This window comes from Callorhinchus milii, unplaced genomic scaffold (assembly GCF_018977255.1).
Source record: "Callorhinchus milii isolate IMCB2004 unplaced genomic scaffold, IMCB_Cmil_1.0 Scaffold3, whole genome shotgun sequence".
In the NCBI taxonomy this organism is placed as follows: Eukaryota; Metazoa; Chordata; class Chondrichthyes; order Chimaeriformes; family Callorhinchidae; genus Callorhinchus; species Callorhinchus milii.
The window spans coordinates 50,584,966-50,607,758 of record NW_024704744.1 but is presented as its reverse complement, the minus strand read 5'-3'; the positions used below and the strand labels follow the sequence as shown (position 1 = coordinate 50,607,758).

Here is a 22,793-nt window from a genome sequence, read left to right as displayed (position 1 = left end):
AGCACCTGGAATACACCTTTTACCTAACAGGAAGGACATCATAACCAGTCATTATGGAAAGGCATCTAACAGGCGGGTCTTCCAAATAACACTACCCCAGTGAAGGGTGCTATATAAATGCAAGTTGTTATTGTCATTGATAAGGATTTTCGTTTGCAAAAACTCCAGTACCTACAATAACAACAAGATTACATTTGTGTAGCGCCTTTCACGTCGGGAGGATGTCCCATGGCGCTGTCTATCAGTACCGAGACAGGTGAGCTCATTCTAATGGGATGTGGAATTAAGAACGAGAAATATTGGAGACTTCTTGTTGATACATTGAGGGTAAGTGCTGTGTTGAGGTTAGGGTTACCACATAATGGTGGCTATTTTATTCACTAACTGAAAGAAAGGAATTGATTGGCTATTCATCTTGTTGCTTATTCTCATATAGTACATTGCTAAAGTAGGTTAGGTATCACATTTGGCTACAGAACAACAGATACTACTTGGAAAAGGGTAACTCATTGTATGAAGCACATTGAGAAGGTTCAACATGATAAACTGTCAGATCAAATCCAAGTGGATTCTGAATGTAAAATTCAATTGGACTTATGAAATTAAATAACAACAACTTACATTTATACTTACAAATGGTAAGCATAGTGCAGACAAATTCACAAATGTACTGAAATGGAGTAGAATAGCACTTAGACTATGCAAATTTACATTTATATAGCATATTTCACATTGGAAGGACGTCCGAAGGCATTGCCACTTTGCTTACGTTAGCATGTTCTGAATCATTCAAAGTCCCTTAGCTGGATTGCATGAGACAGAATAACCTCCAGGAAGAGTTGCCTCTAATCCTATGCTGGAGTATGCAATGCTATGCTGACAATGGGACCTAAAACGTGCTATTATTTTTATTAGCACAGTCCCATTTCTTTTAAAAAGTACCCAGACTTTATTTTTTCATGGCACTTTTGAAATGATCCTGATTTACATGTGATTCTATGAAAACACTCTCTGTACAACTGCAACAGAATTCAGGGGAACATGTTGAACGTAGTAGATTTACTCATTGCAAACAAGGGCCAAGCGTGTAATGGAAATGTTAGTAGCTTCCAGCCCAACATAGGGAACATGATAACAATAGGCGTTCTTGTTTCATTACAGCAATATTTTTAGAGTGGACCATGCCTCTGGAATCATCCGAAGGGAACTGGAACACAAAGCGCAATGCGGATTTGGACCTGCAGATGGCACTAACAGAACGAGTTGCCATTAATACCGGGTCAGACGAAGAATGAAAGTTAAGAACTTTTGAACATCTCTCACTCAGACTGTCGTATCGGCAAGACAGTTTCATAAGCTCACTACATCAGTTACACTTGGAAAACAGTTCACAGTGGGTGTATTTCTCCAGATCAAATTGTGCTATCAGCCTACGTACTTATCAGTAATAATGTGCTACTGTTGTGGAAAGCATGTGTATTCAGTACTATAAAAATAAACACAGATCGTGGCTTAAAATATATTCTAACTGAATCGCTGTTCCAAGTAATTAAAATAATAATCCTTGCATTTGATGTAGTGCCTCATCACATTGTCAAAACAACTCAACGTACTTCATATGATTTACTGTAAAGTGTAATGACTATGTCATTTTTAGGGGAACGTGGCAGTGAATATGCGCACAGCGATGTCTCACAGACAATCATGAACTAAAATGACCATGCTTGAGCCTTGGAGAACAGTTTTAAGATTCTTAACACAATCACAGTATAGATTAACAGTTCAGTCACTAGATATAACATTTGATAAACCTCTCCAGGGCTAGATGGCTGAGTCACAGGATAGCCCCAACCTCAAACTCTGAACAAATCTGAGGTTCGATGAAATAAATTAACAGTTAGAAAATGTGATAATTTTCTACCTACCATTGAACGCTGGTGGTTATCCTCTTATTGTGGGTCAATTTATTGATCTTTGGCAGGGAGTGCAGTATTATTTCCTATTTGATTTCCCATTATGGGGTCAAGATTCCTGCATTTGGTATTATCATCCATGATAAAAATAACACTGAACATAAATGTGGTCAAAAGCAGTCAATAGGTATCACTGGGTTTAGGGACCACCTCCCCCCAACTCTCTCCACACACCACCAAGGCCAGAGATAATTACTGACCACATTTGTTCACCAGTAATAATATCACTTGCCAAATTTTGACCCATACATGACCCCAAATTGGAACATTTATTGACATGGAGAAAATCACTTGTGTAGCATTGTGTCCATTTTAGACAATCTGCAATTTTCCTCCCAACGTTCAAAGCCTGCCTCACAACTTACCTCTTTGACCTCACATTTCAGCCATCCCCATCCTTTCAGTTCCCACCCCCTCGCTCAGGTGCCCACAGCCAGCAATGGAGAAGCGCTTTGATACATCCTCCCCATGTGAGAAGCCCTGTATAAATACAAGTTGTACTGCACTGTGTTTTAATGCAATACTCAAATAAATAAATATTAACCCTCTGCAACCTAAGAAAAATTCTAAACTACTTCATCAGCAATTCATGGGCCGGAAAACACAGCTTGTTCAGCTCTGTCACAACGTAATGGATTATGTTGATCACTGAGCTCATTTGCAAAGTTCACAAGTGTAAACTATTTGAAATAGATCACTGTTTGCAAGTCTGCAGTGATGAAGCAATATCTCATGGAATGTCCTACCCAAGAAAGTATAAATTAGTATTAGTATGCTTTGTCTTTTAATCTTTAAATATCAAACTATTGCAAGACTCCTTACACTTTGTGCTTTGAAAACTGGACTTACGGTCATTTATGTACCTGAAACATAAGTCTGTAATGATGACTTTAGTAACCAAATAAACATCAAAGTTTGTGACTACACATCAGTTAATAACGTAAGGATATTGGGAGAACGTAATACAGAACACTGTGGGCTGAAAGACTGATCTCCCACAGACAATATCCAATATTTTAAGTTTCCTTCCTCCTCCTCCACAGTGTATTGTTTCCAACCTTGCACATGGCTATTTTTAAATAACACATACTCTACTTTAAGTTCACTGACATTTACTGTGTTTATTTACAGTACAATGGAAATAATTACTTTCTCAAACACACACAAAGCACATTCTCAAATTCAGGCCTGTAGTCTGCATGTTAGCCTACTACCAAAACAACATTAGGCAGAACATGTGCAACGCACCACTGTTCATTAAAACCAATGCTGGACAAACCATTGTATTATGTTATGCCAGATTGTAAAATTAATTTTTTTCATCAGTTTAATCATTTAAACATTTTTTTATTTGTGAAGCGTGGCCTTTTCTACTGTAAACTGTAGGTACCAGAATTAACTCAGGCTTGCACTTCCCTACCTATCCAGCCTGCTTACCCTCCACTCCACCACCGACTACCTCCGTTCGCCTCCTGATTGTCCTTCGTTCCACCATCGATGGCCATGCCTTCAGCCCCGAAACTCTGGAACTCTCTCCCTCAATCTCTCCAACTTGACCCCTCCCTCCCCACCTTCAAATCCTGCTAAAGCCTTCCTCTTTGATCATGCTTATGGTCACCTCCCCCTCCCTCTCCCCCTGGTTTGTTGGCAGACTCTGTCACTATGAAGTGCTCCGGGATGTTACCTCACGTGAAGGGCGCTATATAAATGCAAGTTGTTGTTGTATCTTTCTGTTTTGACAATCTCACATTTGATTGAGTGAGGTGAAATTGCATTTTGACTTGCATTTATCGTGCTGAGTGTGTGTATACAGTGTCGCTTTAACTTTTATTTGCCTTTCTCAATGTGTTGCACTGACACTGACTGGAACTGCTTTTGTAATTAGTCGTTGCCAGCGGTCAAAAACACATTTGAAAAGCACACAATACCTGCACCAAAATTTACTTCATTTGGACATTCGTATTGGGGAAATAAGTAACTCACTATTCTCCCAGAACAAAGAGATATCAATGAATGAGAGGAGCATCAAATCTATGGCCTACAGTCACTATACAGAGCAGCTTCACTACACTTACTTTAACAGGGAGAAAGAAAGACAGTGATGTTCTAGGCGAAAGAAGTCTAAGATCAATCTAGTTCGCATTCCACCATTCTGGCAGTTGCTTAATTGACATGTCGTGTCCCAAACTATATACTGTATCCTGAGATATTGTTTTATAGCAGAAATCTATCTAATTTATTCTTGAAACAAACAACATTTTCAGCTTCCAGTTTCCCTAGGCTATTCCATAAATTTACTACTTGTTCACTGATGTAGCGGGACGTCCTCCTGATGTGTAAGGAGCTATACAAATGTATTTTGTTGTTGTTGTTATTTCCGCAGATTTGTTCTGAATTTACCCCCCCTTTCAATCGCAGGCTGTGTCTTCTGGTTCTACTGTTCAGTACAAGATAACAACAACAACAATAACTTGGATTTATATAGCGCCCTCCACGCCGGACTGCATCGCAGAGCGCTTCACAGTAATGGATACCAGGACAAAGCCAGGGGGAGGGGGAGGAAGGTGACCAAAGGCTTAAAAAAAGGATAAAACAGCTTATCGTGATCTACATTATCTATTCCCTTCAGAATCTTAAAGACCATAACCATATCAGCCCTCAACCTTCTCTTCTCCAGTGTGAACATGCCCAGTTTATCTAATCCCTCCTCGTAGTCCAGTCCATCCATCCCCTCCATCATTTTGGTTGCCCTCCTCTGTATCCTCTCAATTGCTGCAATATCCTTTTCATATTGCGGTGACCAGAACTGCACACAGTATTACAAGTTCAGTTGCATCAGTGATTTATAAAGTGGCAGGATTACCACACTATATTGGCTTAATATTGCCCTCTTAATACAGCCCAGCATCTGGTTTGCCTTACTCACTGCTACCGACCAATGTTGGGATAGCTGCATTTTATTATCAATCAGGTCCTTTCCATTTTCCGCTAAAAAATATTTGTTACCATTTAAATAATAGTTCCTTCCTGGATTTTTTGTCCCCATGTGAAGCACTTTACATTTCTCTTCATTAAATTTCATCTGCCATCAATCTGCCCTTTCTCCTTCTTTAAGAGATGCAAACAATTTTGACTGCTTCAAATGTTTCTGCGGTCGATTTGGTTCAAAAGACCCTCATATTTGAGCCTTAAAATGATTGTCATAAAATGTACGACCAAACAGAATTTTGGAAAATCACTCAAATTCGGTCTTAATTTGAAAGCTGTTTTTCTGCAGTTCTTTAGCGGAAATCTGGCTTCCAAATTTTGACTGAATTTAAGAATTTTACATAATTCTGCCCTTTTTTCGAAAACAATGGTCTTAATGCTAAAACTTAAGGATAAAACTAAGGACTATTACTGTACTGGTGGTGTGTTTATCCACAAGGTCAATTATTTTACCAGTTCGTCTAAATGAAACTCTTAAAAACTATTATCACTCTTTTATCAAAGCACATAGGATGGTTTTACGCTCCCCTTTAGGAATGGATGTGTGAGAACCTTAGTAAACACGAACATAGCTGATAAAAAAAATATTGCTGTTACTACTGTACCTCATTTCCTCTCTCTCGGGCTGAGCAGGACTCACTGTCCCCTTCTGAAAAAGATCCAGATTCATCGCTGGAGTTAGTGACATAGGACTGTTCACACTTCAATGGAGGTTTACACGGTCTGTACATTGCGTTTGCCATCACGCCCAGCTCTTGCTGCTCTCCAGACAGGAAGCGCGTTCCTTGCGAACAGGGGGAAGTGGACAACTCAAATTGGGGCAGACTGCAAGGAGAACCACCGCTTCCATCTTCAGGAAAGGAGTAGGAAGAACAGGAGCTGGAGGTTCGGGTCCTAGTTTCAGGAGGAGACCTGGGGCACACTTTAATTGGCACTGGGCAGCTGGTATTACAGTTAGGCCGAATTCGACACTGAAATGGTGATAATGGCTCCATAGAAAGTCCAGCAGGAGCACAAGTCTGTGAACATGGAAGTGACTGGCTCGTACCACTCCACAAACCCTTTGACACTCGCTCAGTAAGTTCTTTCTCTAGCGAGCTCCCACCAGGATATGAATGTGAAGCAGGAGCAGTCGTCCTGTCCAAGGTACCGGAAGAGAAGATGACACTTTTTCTGTCCGATTCCAATTCCTGTTTGCAAATAACTTCACAAGATGGTGCTGTCAAAGGAGATCCAACAGCAAAGCCACTGTTCTCTTTCTGAGGTGTGCAGGACAGTCCATAGTTTTCACTGTAAGGCCTGTATTCCATTTTGAGGTCACCCTGAGTTATTCCTTTTTCCAGGGAACAAGATGTTCTGGTGTCAAAAGATTGCTGCAGTGAGCTTCCGCTCCCAACAGAATCTACATCTTTCTTTCTAGTGAACCTTGAGCAAGGAGGCGATCTGCTTTTAGGCCGACCAACACACATTGGACTCAATTGCTTTACATCTATTTCCATATCTGCAAGCCCCTGCTTCTTGGTGTCTGTGCCACTTCCAGACAGGACAATAGGCTTTTCTCCTTCAATTTCCAGTGGGTGGGGTTCAGATTTTATCTGTGCCTTGCTTTGGGCATTGACTGACTGGTCTTTAAATGTGCTTGGAAAACCTGAGGTACTGGTATGTGGTATGCTATTGATATGCTTGGTGCAAGCAAGCTGGTATTTCCTGTATTTTGGGCAACGACCCATATCGATCACATCCCTGTCAATCTCCTCCTCCACATCGTTTGATGCAACAGGGATGGATATAACAGCTGGCTCTTTCTCAGACAGCCTGCTAGAGGTGTCAAAATCAAGGGTCTCTGTGCATATTCGTTCTCTTGAGCAGGTAATCTTGTGAGTCTCAGATTGCATCTCCTCTTCCTCCTCGTCCTCAGAATTCCCATCTCCCTGTGCATTTGATCGTTGGCAAGTTGACATTTTGGTGTAGAGAAAGAAACCATCCTTCTCATTAAAGAGCTGGGCCTCCAGGAAGCGAAAGCAGGAGTCCTCCAGGTTGTGCATGCGCAGAACCTCAGCACAGTACATGACCTCTTGGATGTTGTCTCTGCTGAGTAATAGCTTAGCAGTGTAGGCAAACTGCAACAATGGGCTAAATCCTCTGGCGGTGACCTGCAAAAACAGGGAAATTGCCAGCATTACCATTAGCCGTGCTATTGTCCAAAACACTTCGAGTGTGGTTAGGTTTTCTGACAGTTCTAATGGCCATTAACAAACATTGAAAAGTACCAGTTAATCTTTCATTGGGTCAGCACTGAACATTCCACACTTCTATCTGCTTTGGAAAGCAGGAACCACTGCCTGTTGGCTCGCGGAGCTAATAGGCTTTTGATTTCCAAAATGCTGCCTCTGTTTCAGCAAAATTATGCAAAGTACTTAAGATTTATTATTACACTTACTCTCCTGACAATGCTGCAAAACTGCAGAAGCTGCTTCTGAGATGCACATTTAGCATTTCACATTAGGAGGATCACAATGTAATTTTTGTACTGGGATGTAAAGTGTTCTCACCCCAGTGACCCCACGGTGGAGTGTCAGAACTCACAACTAGAGGGCTGCAAATCCGCCTCACACACACAGTTGTTTAAATTCAGTCTGGGCTTCCGTCGTCAGCTATCATCAGGGACTCACTTTGCTGGAATGCTGTGCAAAGAATTGGCAGAGCTGTTTGACTGATGATCCGCAGAGGTGGCTGTCTAGTCAGCTGATAAAGTGCAATTTGCTATTGCCCATAGAGAAACCCATAGCTCAGACCGTCTCATCAGGCCAGACTGACTCACTAGTCCAGACCACATCTTATTAGCCCAATCTGTCTCACTAGCCCAGCTAGACTAACAAGAGAAATTTCTCCTGGATCCAGATTTACTCTATTTGCTTAACATTTCAGAACATCCGCAAACTAATAATAATATTCCTTGTGTTTGATTTAGTGGCTTAAAAAGGTCATCAAAAGATCTCAAACTAATTTACAGAATTCTATATTTGTAGGTGAACATCGTAGTCAATTTGTGTACAGCAACATCCCACAACAGCCATGATATGAATAGCCTATTTTATCTGGCGGATTGTTGGGCAGGACACCTGGAAGAACTCCCTTTTGTTTTTGAATAGTGCTATAGGATCTTTAACATTCAATTGAAAAGGCAAATGGGAACTCAGTTTAACGACTCGCTCAAAGTACAGCACCTCTGACAATGCAATTTTACAAGTTCTGCAGGTTCTTCTGCAAGTTCTTTCAAAGACTACTGCAAATGGGTTTGAAAGTAAAGAATGGGTTCAAAAATATACCAAAATCTAGATACTCTGAAGTGTTGTGTAAATAGAATAAATCTAGACCCAGGTCGAATTTCCATAAGTGTGAAAAGTAGCAGTGGTGAAAAACTACCTTTTTAAAAAATATATATATTTATAATATAAAACCAACTATGCCTCTGTTTTTGCAAGAGAGATTTTTAATTACATATTATTAAAAAGTCTCAGTTTCTTTTTAATTATAAAATAGAAGTAAAAGGGGCATCTGAACTGCAGTGTTTCTTAATGGGACCCCTTGATAAGGATCCGAGACATGAAAGTGGGGATATCTGTAGTGGCAGATGTTCTAATCTGAACATTAGAACATAGCACAACAGTTTAGTTCATTGGTACTTATCCCACTACCAGTAAGATTGTTTGGTAAGGACACCTGCAGTTCATATCACCTTTCATCACTGAACACATAAAACTAAATACATGATATTATTACATGACCCAGATAGCCTATGCAATACCACTTTTTATATGTTGTTACACTAGTTTGATAAAAATGAGACCTCGTAACATGCCATGATTTATGTTTGCTGGTCTACATTTTCCAGAGTTTTTTTTAAAATTAAAATGGTTATAATTTGGAGTAATTTAATTGGAGTCTAGAATAGTATGTACATACATGAATGGAGAGAATGAGCAACAGCCGCAATTCAAATCATAAATCTAGACACAAAATACCAGATGTATAAAGAGTAAAACATTTTTTAAACTTGCTATGAACAGGTAAACAATACACAGAGTTTCTTTCCACAAGAAAACATTCTGCATTTATGGATTATATTCAGTTCAGTGGAATAATAATAATCCTTACATTTGATATATAACCTTTCACATCGGGAACATGTCTCAAAGCTCTTCGAAGGGTTCACTGTAAAGTGTGTATTTTGAAAGAGAATGCAGCAGCCAATTTGCACAGAGCAATTTCCCACAATAGCTATGAAGCGAACAGACAGTCAGAATCTTGGTTTAGTCTCATCTGAACGTTGGCACCTCCAATGCAGCACTCCCCAGCACTACATTGGAGTGCCAGCCTAAACTGTATGAACTCCTAGTCCAAACATGTGGCTTGAACCCACAACTTTGTGACACAGAGATGAGAATGCTATCAACTGAGCCTGAAATGGCTCCTCAGCTAGCTTTTAAAAAGCTTGGAAATCAGGCTGAACACTCGCCCTAATGTCACTGAGCTAGAACATAAAAATACAAACAATATCATCCCTGAGTTTAAACTCCTACTGTAAAATTATCTAAACAAAGGAGTCATTCAATTCAAACACAAAAAAATCTACTGCTAATAATGCAATTTAAACAATAAAACTGATGCTTTATTACTCTTTCCCCAACAACTAGTTTGCCCAAATGTGAGACGTCCTCAGCCTAACAGCCCTGTATGAAAGCATCAGAGACAGGAACTGTCTCCTGCTCTCAGCTTTATGGTCATTCTCTTAAAATGTAAGATTTAAATACCCAATTTAATAATTTTTCAAAATTCTCCACAACTTACTGCTTGCAAATATTGGATTGTGAAATTCTCAACAGGCAATTTGTTAATCCCAAGCCAGCCAGGACAGCTGGTGAACGAGATACTGGTGATAAATGGGTAGGGTTTTACTCAACAGTCTGATTTGGGACTTTACCCACTGAGAATCACAATTGGCCAGCTAGGACATTTACAATCCATAGAATCATAGAAGTTTACAGCATGGAAGAAGGCCGTTCGGCACATTGTGTCAATCGTATCATATGCTGTTACTTTGGTTTGATAAAAATGAAATCTTGCAGTATGCCGTAATTTATGTTAAAGTTGATCTGTCTATCAAGTGGACTATCAATCTGATACCCCAAACTGGAAGTCACAAATAAGGCAATGCATAAGCTTTGCAGCGGCGTTTAGATCATGGTGTGACTTAAAATACACAAACATTGATCATTGCAAGGATAATGATAATAATAATCCTTGCATTTGATATAGCACCCTATCATGCTGTTGAGACGTCTCAAAGCGCTTCAGATAGCGGATAGCTTGAAAGCACTTAGGTTACTGCAACATGTTTTCTTCTTCTTCAATCCTACGCCCAAAAGAAAACATTGAGCTGCTCCAATCTTTCTTTATTTTGTCCTCTTGCATTGAGTTGTTGCTCTTTAAATGAAGATATGAACAAACTAGCATCTTCAAGCTATGTTAAACCCAATCCAAACATCAGTCTAGTTGGAAGTTTATAGCATCCACCTTTATCAGTGGTAAGTGAAGAGAGAACTGTACCCTATTACTAATCTGTTACCCTGAAGAGCGTATTACACTATGCCAAAGGCACTCCTTATATGACCACTTCTGGCTCCCATTCCCTTCAATTCTGGCTCTCATTCCCTTCAATTCTGGCTCTCATCCCCTTCACTTCTGGCACTCTACAGACTGTCTGCTCCACATGATTCTGGGCCTCCATTGACAGTTGAAAGATGCAGACTGAGCAACGATTCAGCGCTGTGCCCTTGTCTTTGTCCTCGCTCCAAAAATATAAGACAAGGGAATGCTGTTAGAAAACAGAATTTCTATACATGCTTCCCATCACTCCATGGTGCACAGCATTATAGCAGGTCCCTAAGTATTTGATTAATAAGGATCCCCTACCAAATATACAGTCAATTCACTTACATTATATCCTGTGAAGCGCTTTGAGACGTCTCAAAGATGTGATAAGGTGCTGTATCAAATGCAAGGATTATTATTAAGGATTGTAGCCCTTGCCAAAAAGACAGTGAGGAAAAATACATGAAATCAAGGAATAAGAAAAGCCTATTTGGTTCATCATCTCTCACTCCTTCCACCACTGCATCAAATTGCACTCATATAGCGCCTTTCACATTGGTGCATATCCTAACACTCAAGGGTTTACCCTTGAAATGGGGGTTGGATGCGGGAAAGGTGGGGCCAAAGGGGTGGGGTTGCGAAGATGACCGAAGGGGTGGTCAACGAGGAAGGTTTTGAGATGGGCCTTGAAGGAGGCGAGAGAAAGGCTGAGCTGAAAGGACTCCTGAATGGAGTTCTAGGAGTGGGGCAGAAAGGCTGAAGGCCCGACTGCCGATGATGGGGCTGGCAGGACAGGGGGATGTGAGGCAGACCAGTGCCTGCCAAGCGAAGGAAGTGGGCAGGTTGGTAGGGTTTCAGAAGGTCGGAGATAGGGTGGGACAAGATCGTAGAGGGATTTAAAAGCTCGGACGAGGATCTTGAACTCGATCTTCTGGATGGTGGGATGTCAGTGGAAGTTAACCCCATGTCTTCGGATGACATCGCCGAGCGGGAGGAGCCAGTTACTTAAAGGAGAGGATCAAAGAGAGAGCCGTGAGGATTGCCACACCTGACGGTGCGGGATCTGGAGGAGAAGCTGTTGGCAGATATGAAGTGGAGACATTGGTATTGGTATGAATGAAACCAGTAAAGGACAGAACCAAGAAGATGGAGCTTAGAGGAAAGACGGTGGAGAAGAATAGAATGTTTGATAGTGTTGAAGGAGGGAAGAGAGGTCAAGAAGGTCGAGTAAGCAGTGATAGCCCGAGTCACAGATAGAGAGAGAAGCGAAGATGACTCGTTCTAGTACCTTGGAGAGGAAAGGAAGGTGCTTCCGAATTTTTCTGTAAATGTAGTGACTGAACGTTTGTACTCAAATGAGGTACCGTAATGTCCCACAAACAGCCATGAAGTGAACAACTTTTTTTTATTGTTGGTCAGAACACAAGGAGAAACTCTCAACTATACCATACAGAAAAACACACATAAGTTGTATCAGTCAGGGCCATGACATTTTATATGACTTTCGCAAAGTTTTATTGTATTCATCTTTCCACACAATCTCCACTATCTAACCTCCGAAAATAGAACTGTCTTGCTCCAACAGTACCACAGTACATTGTGAACACAGAGAATTTGTTCATTTCAGTCAGCAACTTTATCCTCCAGTATTGTTCTGAAGCAAATACTGAACCAGTCCTTTTTTGAAGGAGTGAATTGACAGGGAGTCAGCTGCTATTGCTGGGAGTCTGTTACACATACGAGTAACACTACTGCATATCTATTTTAACCTTATCATAGATGTGAAAAAAAATGCTTGACTGGTTAACTGGATCCATGAGCTACAGCATAATGCCAGATTTAATGAATTATGAACAGCTTGCCCTGTGATTATTGCAGCTTTACTTACTGCCACAGCTAAATAATTCCGATTTGGTAATTGTTTCTTTTTCATTCCTTGCTTTCACCCTCTGTAACTTTACTTTTCTGGGTAATTACTTGCCTGCAGGTTGACATTTCATTCAGGAAATGTTTTTTTTTGCCTTAAGCAGCAACCTGTTATTACAGGCGAAGTTAAAGAATGGTTCAATGTGGTCGGGGATCAAGGGTGGATTGGTAAGAGGGTAAGAGAGGGAGTTAAGAAAGGAAGATGAAACAAGCTGAGACACCCTACAAAAAGAACAGAATTTGCATTAATCACTAAAAACGCTTTGAGACTTCCTCCCGACATGAAAGGCGTAATATAAATGTAAATTTTATTGTATTGTATTTGTTGGGATGGTCAGAAAAGACCAAGGTTTCAACGGGACATGATCAGAAACAACTAAGGTTTTAATGAGACTGGCTCGGGTCGAGTAATTACAAGACTGTCTTACAAATGCAATCTAACTCCTGAACAGCTGATTGATCATTGATATAAAGGAAATCTGACAAATTCCAGATGTTACACTACTAAGACACACTTGTGCGGTATTCTAGGACTTGTCATTCGCTCTTCTGCTGTGGATTTGAAAATATTCACTGGGAGCTACATGAAGTGTAAAGTGTAACCTGCACAATAACCTGTACGTTCATAGAATCTGCAGAACACAAATTTAGAAACCATATCAAGCATATAACTGATGAGGATTTAAATATCATAATGCACATAGTGCCCAGTTCGAGAATTAAACCATGTTAGATTCTACATGAGGTCTGGTATAACTGCAGTGATAGAAGAGATCCAATACAATTTCTAATTAAAAGTAATATGCATATAGATTAGCACAAGGCACGAGCGTGCTACAAAGCAGCAACATGTTGAGGAATTCTGCTGCCAATGAGCAGGATGTACAGATGATTTTCTAATGATACCTACACCCCAAAATGTATTATATTCTTGAATGCGCTCCCACCTATGTTAGATTTTCAATTGTACATGAAGAGCATGTGAAGGCAGTTTTATTCCATTCAGGATCTTGCTGACAAATGCATTGTGGTAGACACCGAAGGACAAGAGGATTGAATCAAAGGCCTGAGGTATTACGTAATTTGAAGTGCCAGGGATATTTGTTTGTATTTCACTTTGAATTATTGGGCAATTGTATACCCTCAATGTAGATGTATGTGCTTACTCTCTGGGTAAAGAAAAACATCCTGGTATCTGTCCTGAAATTGCCTTTGTAACTATGTTTATGTACTTTTGTTCTCCTGTCTTGATACATCCTGAAGTATGGATCTGGATTTATTTGTTCAATCCCATTTAAAAAGTTATATCCCTCTACAAGATCCCCTCTGTGGCGTTGTCTACTCTCAAGACAGAAGAGCCCCTAACTTGTCTCATTGTTGTTCATAGCTCATTCCGCTAAACTTGGGGATTATCCTTATTGGTCTACACTGCACTGCCTGCCTCTAAGCTTGGGTAGACCCTTAATGTCACATGCAATACTCGAGATGAGGCCTGAGTATAACATGATCTGAACTCAACTGATTTAGCAATATGACCCAGGATCCTGTTTGGCCTTGTTTATAGCTGCCTCATACTGTTTTGACATAGTGAGCGATGAGTCAACTAACACCCGTAGATCTCTTTCAGCTTCCTCTTTGACAAGTTCGATGCCATTCATGGAGTACATGTGTTTCCTGTTCTTACTTCCTATATGTAGTACCTTGTATTTATCTGTATAATATATAATGTAAAATAATAAATTAATGTACAAGGATATAGGAAATGTGAAGCACATACACAATGAATGGGAGTCCACTGAGAATAGTAAAACAAGGAAAGAAAAACGCTGGAGATGACAGTTGGCAATTGACAAGAGAACTCAGTCAATGCAAGATTTATCAGTAAGCTAACCTAGACCTCAATGCAGAGTATTAGTCTCATTTTTTGTACTATGGATATGTGTGCAGTTGTCTAGGTACCATGACTTCCAAAAAGAGCATTGATAGGAATTCAGAGCAGCCAGATTAGTTAATTCTGTGATTCAATATCCATGGTTACGATGACGCTAAAATGACATTAGACTTGTTTTAATAGGAGAAAAGATTGAAAACAGACATAATCCAGATCTCTAAAATTATGAAAGGCACAGTATAGAACATAGATTACTTCACTGTGATCAGAGAACTAAAAGACAGGTGCACAATAATGGCAAGACTTAAAAAAACTGGAGATTAGAATAAATATCTTTTTTTAAACTAGGAATAAACTTGCATTAAAAGCAGTTAATGCTATGCTGATGAATCGCTTTAAAATGGGTGGATAAATATCCTGAAGTTTTGCTTGATTACCACTGGGGATCAGGGAGCATTAATGCAGATATATAACATCTGGTATAAGGAACCTGAGGATAATTAGAACAAGTAGTGGCATAGACAATCAAATACCTTAGGAAGGAATAGTCCCAATCACCTGTGGAATGCACTGGTCAAATTAACAAGGCTTATATGCTGATCTTTGCCAAAGGGACAGGAAAGAACGAGTTTTCTCTCTTTAGGTATGTTACTAACAATTATTTGCTTCTTTACAAGATTACAGATTGATTAGGATGAAGAAGGCTCTTCAGCCCATTTGATCTCATCCCTTCATAACACCCATCCTACTTTCCCTCATCATTGCAATAAGCTACTTTTTAAATGAGTCTAGTATCCTGGCCTCTATCACCTTTCCTGGCAACCTGTTCTAATCATTGATTACCCTCTGCGTGAAGAAAAACTTCCTGGAATCCGTCCTAAAATTGCCCTTTACCTGTTAACCTATGTCTGCTTCTTCTACTGTCTTGCTGCATCCTAAAGTATTGATCCACCCTTCTATAACAGTCCCTCTGAATCATCTTCTCTCGACCGAAGAGGCTTAACTTGTCTGATTGTTTCTCTTATCTCATTCCTCTAACACTGGGGACCATCCCTCTTATATTGGACAGCCCCCTTATATTGTGGTGACCAGAACTGTATGCTGTGTTCAAGGTGAGGTCTGGCTAGAGTGCTGTACAGTCTGAGAATGACATCTGGGGATCTAAAATAAACTGAGTTAGCAATATAATCCAGCAGCCTGTGTGCCTTGTTTATTGCTGCTTCACATTGTTTTGACATAGTGAGGCAGTTCAATCCCATTCATGGAGTTCTTGTGTTTCCTATTCTTGGATCCTATATGTAGTACTTTACATTCATCAGTATTAAACTTCATTTGCCAGTTACTGGCTATGTGCATACCCGATTCAATTATTTTTGTAGACCTTTGCTGTTTCCTCTTGATTCCACAGTTCCCCCCCAACTTGGTGCCATCTGTAAGTTTTACTGTCTTACACTATTTCTCCTAGGAGCTTAGCTCTGTTGGGCACAATTTGGAAATGTGGAAACTGTCCACAGTCCATTTCTGGTAAGAGGAATTTATTGGCCTTTCCTGTGGTTATTCTTCGCATTTCTGCCTTGAAAGTAAGTGTTGGTAAACAGTCCATGTGGGATCCTCATCAGCTGAGCCTGATCCAGTCCTCAACTGACTCCCACAATGAGCAGCTTACACCTCAGCTTTGCCTGTAACCCTACTCTGTTTTTAAAAATGTAACATTGTGTGGAATTGCAGAAAAACTCTTTAATTCAATCTTATTTTGGATGTTGGATTTCTGTAGTTCTTGAAAAGAAACTGGCTTCCAGATGAAGACTAAATATCAAAATTTTCCACAATTCTGCATGAACATATGTTTTAAGACAAAATAGTCCTTCTTATAGGTTAAAACTATGCAGAATTTGTGGCTTTGGATTTATAAGATGCGGAATTTGGGGCTTTGGATCTCTCTGGTTACAATCGGGAATAGGAAACCTTGCTGATTTTTCTTCTCCCTAACTCAGGGTACAGAATTAAATGTTAGCGCCTCAACTGCTGTCCATTGCTGAGATCAGCATAAACCAGAAATCAAACATGCAATTTCCTGATCGGCATGGCCTGGCATAGACTCTGGGACAGGGTCACGAACCACATCAGTGGAATTCAGTTTTTTTGATTAAAAAAACTATGATGTAAAATAACTATTTGGTTAAACAAGTCATAGAAAGTCTCCCCTAAGAGATGTTATTTCCTGTCAACCACACTGTATTGGTTCGACACAGTTGATCACGCCATCCTCCTCCACCGCCTTTCCTCCGTCATCCACCTCAGTGGGACCGCACTCACCTGGTTCGAGTCCTAACTCACAAACCGCCAGCAATACATCTGCATAAACGGCTTCTTCTCCCGCTCTCAACTGGTCACCTGTGGGGTACCCCAATGATCCATCCTTGACTCCCTCCTCTTTCTGATCTACATGCTCCCTCTTGGGTATGTCATCCGCAGAAATGGGGTACATTTTCACATGTATGCAGATGACACCCAACTCTATTTTTCCACCTCTCTTTGCAACCCCCAGTCCCCTGATGTTCTGTCAGCCTGCCTGTCAGACCTCAGGCGCTGGATGAGCGCAAACTTCCTTCAGCTGAACATGGACAAAACGGAAGCCATACTCTTTGGCTCTCGTTGACGTCTAAAATCTCATGGTTCTCACCTCCTCCACCTATCCGACCTCCCCATAAAACTCTCTGAACCCATATGCGACCTAGGCGTCAGGTTTGATCCCCAATTATCCTTCCTTCCCCCACATCCGGTCCCTTACCAGCACCGCCTTTTTCCAACTCCGTCGCATCGCCCATCTCCGCCAATACCTCTCCCCAAAAGCCGCTGAAACTCTGGTCCATGCCTTTGTCACCTCCCGGCTGGACTACTCCAACGCCCTCCTCACTGGTCTCCCATCCACTACCATCCGTAAAATCCAATTCATTCAGAACTCTGCCGCCCGCATTCTCACCCGCACGAAACTCCACTCCCCGATCACCCCAGTCCTCGCCAGACTGCACTGACTGCCTGTCCCAGAGAGGATCGACTTCAAGATCCTCACCCTCGTATTCAAGTCCCTGCACTCCTCTGCACCCTCCTACCTCTCTGACCTCCTCTCCTCAAAACAGCACCCGTTGCCTTCGTTCCTCCGGGTCTGGCCTCCTCCTTGTCCCCCGAGTCCTCAGCTCCACCCTCGGCGGCTGTGCCTTCAGCCACTATGCCCCGAGGCTCTGGAACTGTCTTCCTCACTCCCTTTGTCTCGCTCCCTCCCTTCCCATTTTCAGGTCTCGGCTGAAGACCTTTCTTTCGACTGCACCTTTGGTCATTTTCCTCCCCCACCCCCTGGCTCGGTCCCGGGATCCGAAACTGTAAAGCGCTCTGAGACGCCGACCGGCGTGGAGGGCGCTATATAAATCCAAGTTGTTGTTGTTGTCATTGTGTACCATTCCTTGACATGTACCAATACTCACTCAGTTAGGAATACATGAGTACGCATAGATACAGATATAACACAGTCTATTTTGCTGTGACTCATAAATTAATTCCTCCTGCCAGGAATCAATTTGGAGACTTTTTGGACAGCTAACATTATACATATACCACCGCTGGGAAAACCATGACATAACTGCTGGACCAGATTAAAAGCAAATATTACGCAAATCAAAAACACAAGTCTGTCCGTTGAGGTCTGCTGCTGCTAAATTATTTTCCTGGATTTCCACCACAACTTAAATTCAATAACTACTGGGAAAATAAATACACCAAACTAATCTGACTTTTTCAAATAAACAAAGTAATAATAATAATAATCCTTGCATTTGATATAGCGTTTTTCACAACTTCTAGATGTCTCAAAGCGCTTCACAGAATAGACTGTAAAGTGAGTTGACTGCATATTCGTGAGCGAAACACGGCAGACAATTGTGCACAGCAGTGTCCCACAAACAGTTGTGGATTGAAGTGACCAACTTATTATTGCTTTTTTTTCTTGAAAGATTATTATCAGGCGTGTGGAGTAACAAAACTTGCCCAAAGTTTCGCTTTGCCGGTAATCAAACCCAGTTCTCTCGCTTGCGAGGCGAGTGCTCTAACCACTGAGCTATAGAACTCCACAAAGTAAAACACCTTTCTGCACATTGCCAAACAATCTGCGTCAGCACCCTCTCTGATGTGGAATATTTTGGGCTATATTTTAGTTTAGCTTGGTTTATATTTTTATAGAATAAAGCTGCAACACCTTCATGAGGGAAATGGTCAGTAAACCTTTTACATTTTTGTTTGGAGAAAGGAGGCAAACCTCTCTCCTGCATGTCTGAACTTCTCAACCTCCCTGGGCTCGCATTCAAACTCACCAAATCTGTGCGCAACTTAGACGTCAGGTTCGATCCCCAGCTTTCCTTTCTACTCCACGTCCATTCCCTAATTAGGAACACTTTTTTCCACCTTCGTCACATTGCCCACCATGTCTGTACCTCACAACCAACACAGCTGAAACCCTCATCCACTCCTTTGTCACTTCCCGCCTGGACTATTCCAATGCCCTCCTCGCTGATCTCCCCAGCTCCACCATACACTAAATTCAACTAATTAAAAACTCTGCAGCCCAGATACTCACCTGCACAAAACTCCGTACTCGCATCACACCAGTCCTTGCCAGGCTCCGCTGGCTCCCAATTACCAAGTGGATCGATTTCAAGATTCTCTCACTCGTTTTCAAATCCATTCATGCCTTCGCACCTCCCTGCCTAAACCACCTGCTTACTCCCCATTCCACCACCCGCTGCCTCCACTCGGCTGGCTCCAGCCTCCTGTTTGTGCCTCGTGCCCTCCGTTCCACCATGGATGGCTGTGCCTTCAGCCACTATGCCTCAAAACTCTGGAAATCTCTCCGTCAATCCCCCCTCCTTGTCCCCTCCATCCCCACTATCCCACCTAAAGACCTTCCTTTTTGATCATGCTTATGGTCAACTCCCCCCTGCCTCTCCCCCTGGCTCGTTGACAGACTATGCCACTGTCAAGTGCTCCAGGACGCTACCCCAAGTGAAGCTCACTAAATAAATGCAAGTTGTTGTTGTTGTTCAACCTTATAGTTCTCATAGAATAGATTTAATTTGGCTCAATGCAAAGTTTTTCAGCTCATGTTTGTGCTTGACGACATTGGGTCTAAACAGAGTTGTACCTGTTCACCACCACTTGGACACTAAAGCATGAGGGACATGAACAGCAGTTGCTCCATGAAATCCTCTGCATGCCACAGTGATGTGATTCTTCAGCTTGGACATCAAGTCTTATGAGAGCCAGTTGTGTGATCTTGTATGCTGTGCAGGGGCTCATTTAGTTAGCACTCTCGTCTCTGAGTCACAAAGTTGTGTGACATTGCTGTGTGCAAATTGCCATGTGTTTGCATTTTACAGTGTATCTTGTGAAGTGCTTTACGATGCCAATGACTTTTATACCAACCTTTAAATGCCATTGACTCTTCCAGTGACAAACCTGTCAAAATTGGATTTTGATGGCTCCATGTTAAAAGAGAGGAAATATGTGAGATTCAGAATCAGTATATGAAAGCAATGTAGGAAGAGCAGAGAAATTGAGCTTCTGATCTTCAGAATTGGCTTCAAAGGCTGGGAAGATGTGGGAGAGATTCTATTCTATTCATGGAAATTCCAGATAGATTGTTGGAATGGAATGCTCACTCTTTCCCTGGAGAGACGTATCCTGCTTACCTAATTCCAGAAAGTATTACAACAACAACAAGATTTAATTTATAGAGCGCCTTTCATGTCGGGAGGACGTCCCAAGGCGCTGTACAGTTGGGTCAGGACCCGAGCAGGGGGGAAATAGTCAGGGTAAGGGGAGGGAAGAGAGGGGGCGAGGAAGGGGTAGAGAGTCGATAGGGGAGCTGAAGGCACGGCCGAAGAGAAAGATCTTGAGACTGGCCTTGAAGGAGGAAAGGGAGGAGGAGGCGAAGGCACTGGGGGATGGAGTTCCAGAGCCTGGGGACTGAGAGGCTGAAGGTCCGGTCACCGATGGTAGGGCGGTTGGGGCGGGGGATGTGGAGCAGACTGGAGCCAGAGGAACGGAGGGTACCGGCAGGTAAGTAGGGGGATAGTAGGTCAGAGAGGTAGGAGGGAGCAAGGCTGTGAATAGCCTTGTAGGTGAGGATTAGAATCTTGAATTCGATCCTCTGGGGGACGGGGAGCCAGTGGAGGCGAGCGAGGGTGGGAGTGATGTGGTCCCGAAGCCTGGTGCGGGACAGTACACGAGCTGCAGAGTTCTGAATGACCTGCAGCTTGTGGAGGGAGGTCCCGGGAAGGCCAACGAGGAGAGAGTTCCCGTAGTCCAGCCTTGAGGTGATAAAGGTGAGGAAGAAAGGACAGAACAGGGTCGCCAGGCGCAGCTTGGCAAGAGCCAAAGCTTGGGGTAGACGTTGACGATCCCATGGCACTATTCGAAAAGAGAACAGTTTCTTCCGGTGTCCCGACCAACAATCCTCCAAATAAAATTGGTCACTCACTCTATAGCTGTTTCTGGGACATTGTTGTGCATAAATTGGCTGCTGCGTTAGCCTACAAATATACAGTCACTTCATTTCACAGTAATATCCTGTGAAGCACTTCAAGACATCCTTCCAATGTGCTAAAGAGCAATACCAAATGCAAAGATTATTATTATCATTTATAATAACTGTTGCATTTGACTTGAACACAAATAACTGAGGGATTCACCAACTAAAAGAAATAAGTATTCACAATCGTCGGTCAACTTAATTGACTATGCCTGCTTCACATACTTTGCCCCACTCACAGGCAGTTGGGCTTTCAGACTATCTGTCCCCCCCTATGGAACTCCATCCCAGATCCCTTCAACTCGCCCCTCCCCTCGCCTACTTCAAGGTCTACCTCCAGACCTTCCTCTTTAACCGCACTTTCGGCCATCCTTTCCCCCCTCACCTCACGTCCCCCACTTAGCCCCCCACCCCAAATTGGAGGCACCTTGGATTAACCAGCACCTTGGGATGTCTTCCTGACGTGAAAGGCCTACATAAATGTAAATTTGTATTGTATGTAAAACTCCTCATGTGAAGCACCTGCAAGTAACAATATGATAGAGATTATGGTCTGTTTGAGGGGAGGGTGGGGGGAGGGGGCGGGGTTAACTTCCCCCGATTGGTAAATACATCATACTCTGTCAGTGTGCATAATGGGGACTCAACAAAGGAGGAAACCTTAATGTTACAAAACAAAAACTATGCAAAACCAGCAAAAATCTTCCCATTTCATACAGGAAATCTACTTTGAAGGGGCAACAAGATAAATGCCAATTGCTTTGAAAAGATGCTGTTTCCCCCTCAGGTGACAATAGTGGAGCTGGATATGCAATTAAATCTCTCCACTGACAATCAAACATTTTTGTATCAAATTATGCGAATAAAGTCCATTTTGAGCCAATTAATTTGCCGAACATTTCAATGACATTAATTCATGCGGTGGGACACAGCGGATCAGTGACCCGAAATTCCATCTTGGCTTAGCAAATTAAATCATTTTGTCTTATAATTGAAGATCATGCAGAACTCTGGAAAGTTCTTACATACAGTCTCAACCTGGAAATCCGTTCATTGTAAGATCTCCCAAATTCAGAGTGAATAGAAGATTTCTCCAGAGTTCAGTACAATCTTAAATTTTAAGATGTCTATACTATTATGGTCTACATTTGTAACCTGGATTTGAGTTCTAAAAATATCTTATACTGACTGCTTCATCTTTTTTGACCAACCAAAAGGAATGGGTGGGTGGCATGAAACAGGCTGGATTTAGACAAGAAGTGGCCGAGAAATAGGCCAGCGAAAGGAGATCTCAGAGATAGGGCGGTGAAAGGCCATGGAAGTATTTGAAGGTGTGGATGATCTTAAAATTGATCAGCTAAGGGTGGTGGAGAGAGTATATAACCTGTAGAACTCTGTGTGATCTATAACTTCTGGAGGGTAGACCCAGGGAGACTGACGAGCAGGACGCTGGAAAACTCAACTCTGGAGTTGACAAAGGCGAGGAAGTTTGGGCTGTTGGGGGGGTGAGTAAATGACTGAAGCGAGCACCGCTGCAGAGATGGACAAAAGTGGACTTGTTCAGAACCTGGAGGAAAGTTTTGAAGAATAGCTGAGGGTTGAACAAAATATTAAGGCACAATCTCCGTGACTTGAAGGGAGCAATAACCGGGGAGGTTGATATGGTCAGTGTCTGAGCTGATGGGTGATGAGCAGGATAGCCTCAGTTGGAGAAAGTCACAGATCACCTAGGACTTAATGTTAGACAGGCAATCCGTCAAAACAGCAGGGGTCCTGGATA

At 42.0% G+C, this 22,793-nt stretch overlaps 1 protein-coding gene across 1 annotated transcript in view; it reads right to left on the bottom strand.

The window, feature by feature from the left end:
- Positions 1 to 22,793, bottom strand: part of bach2b (BTB and CNC homology 1, basic leucine zipper transcription factor 2b) — a 181,328-nt gene that overhangs the window by 6,043 nt on the left and 152,492 nt on the right. Inside the window, exon 4 of the mRNA XM_007892915.2 lies at positions 5,567 to 7,114. Within this exon, the coding sequence (XP_007891106.1) occupies positions 5,567 to 7,114 (1,548 nt within the window). The remainder of the gene's footprint in view (positions 1 to 5,566; positions 7,115 to 22,793) is intronic.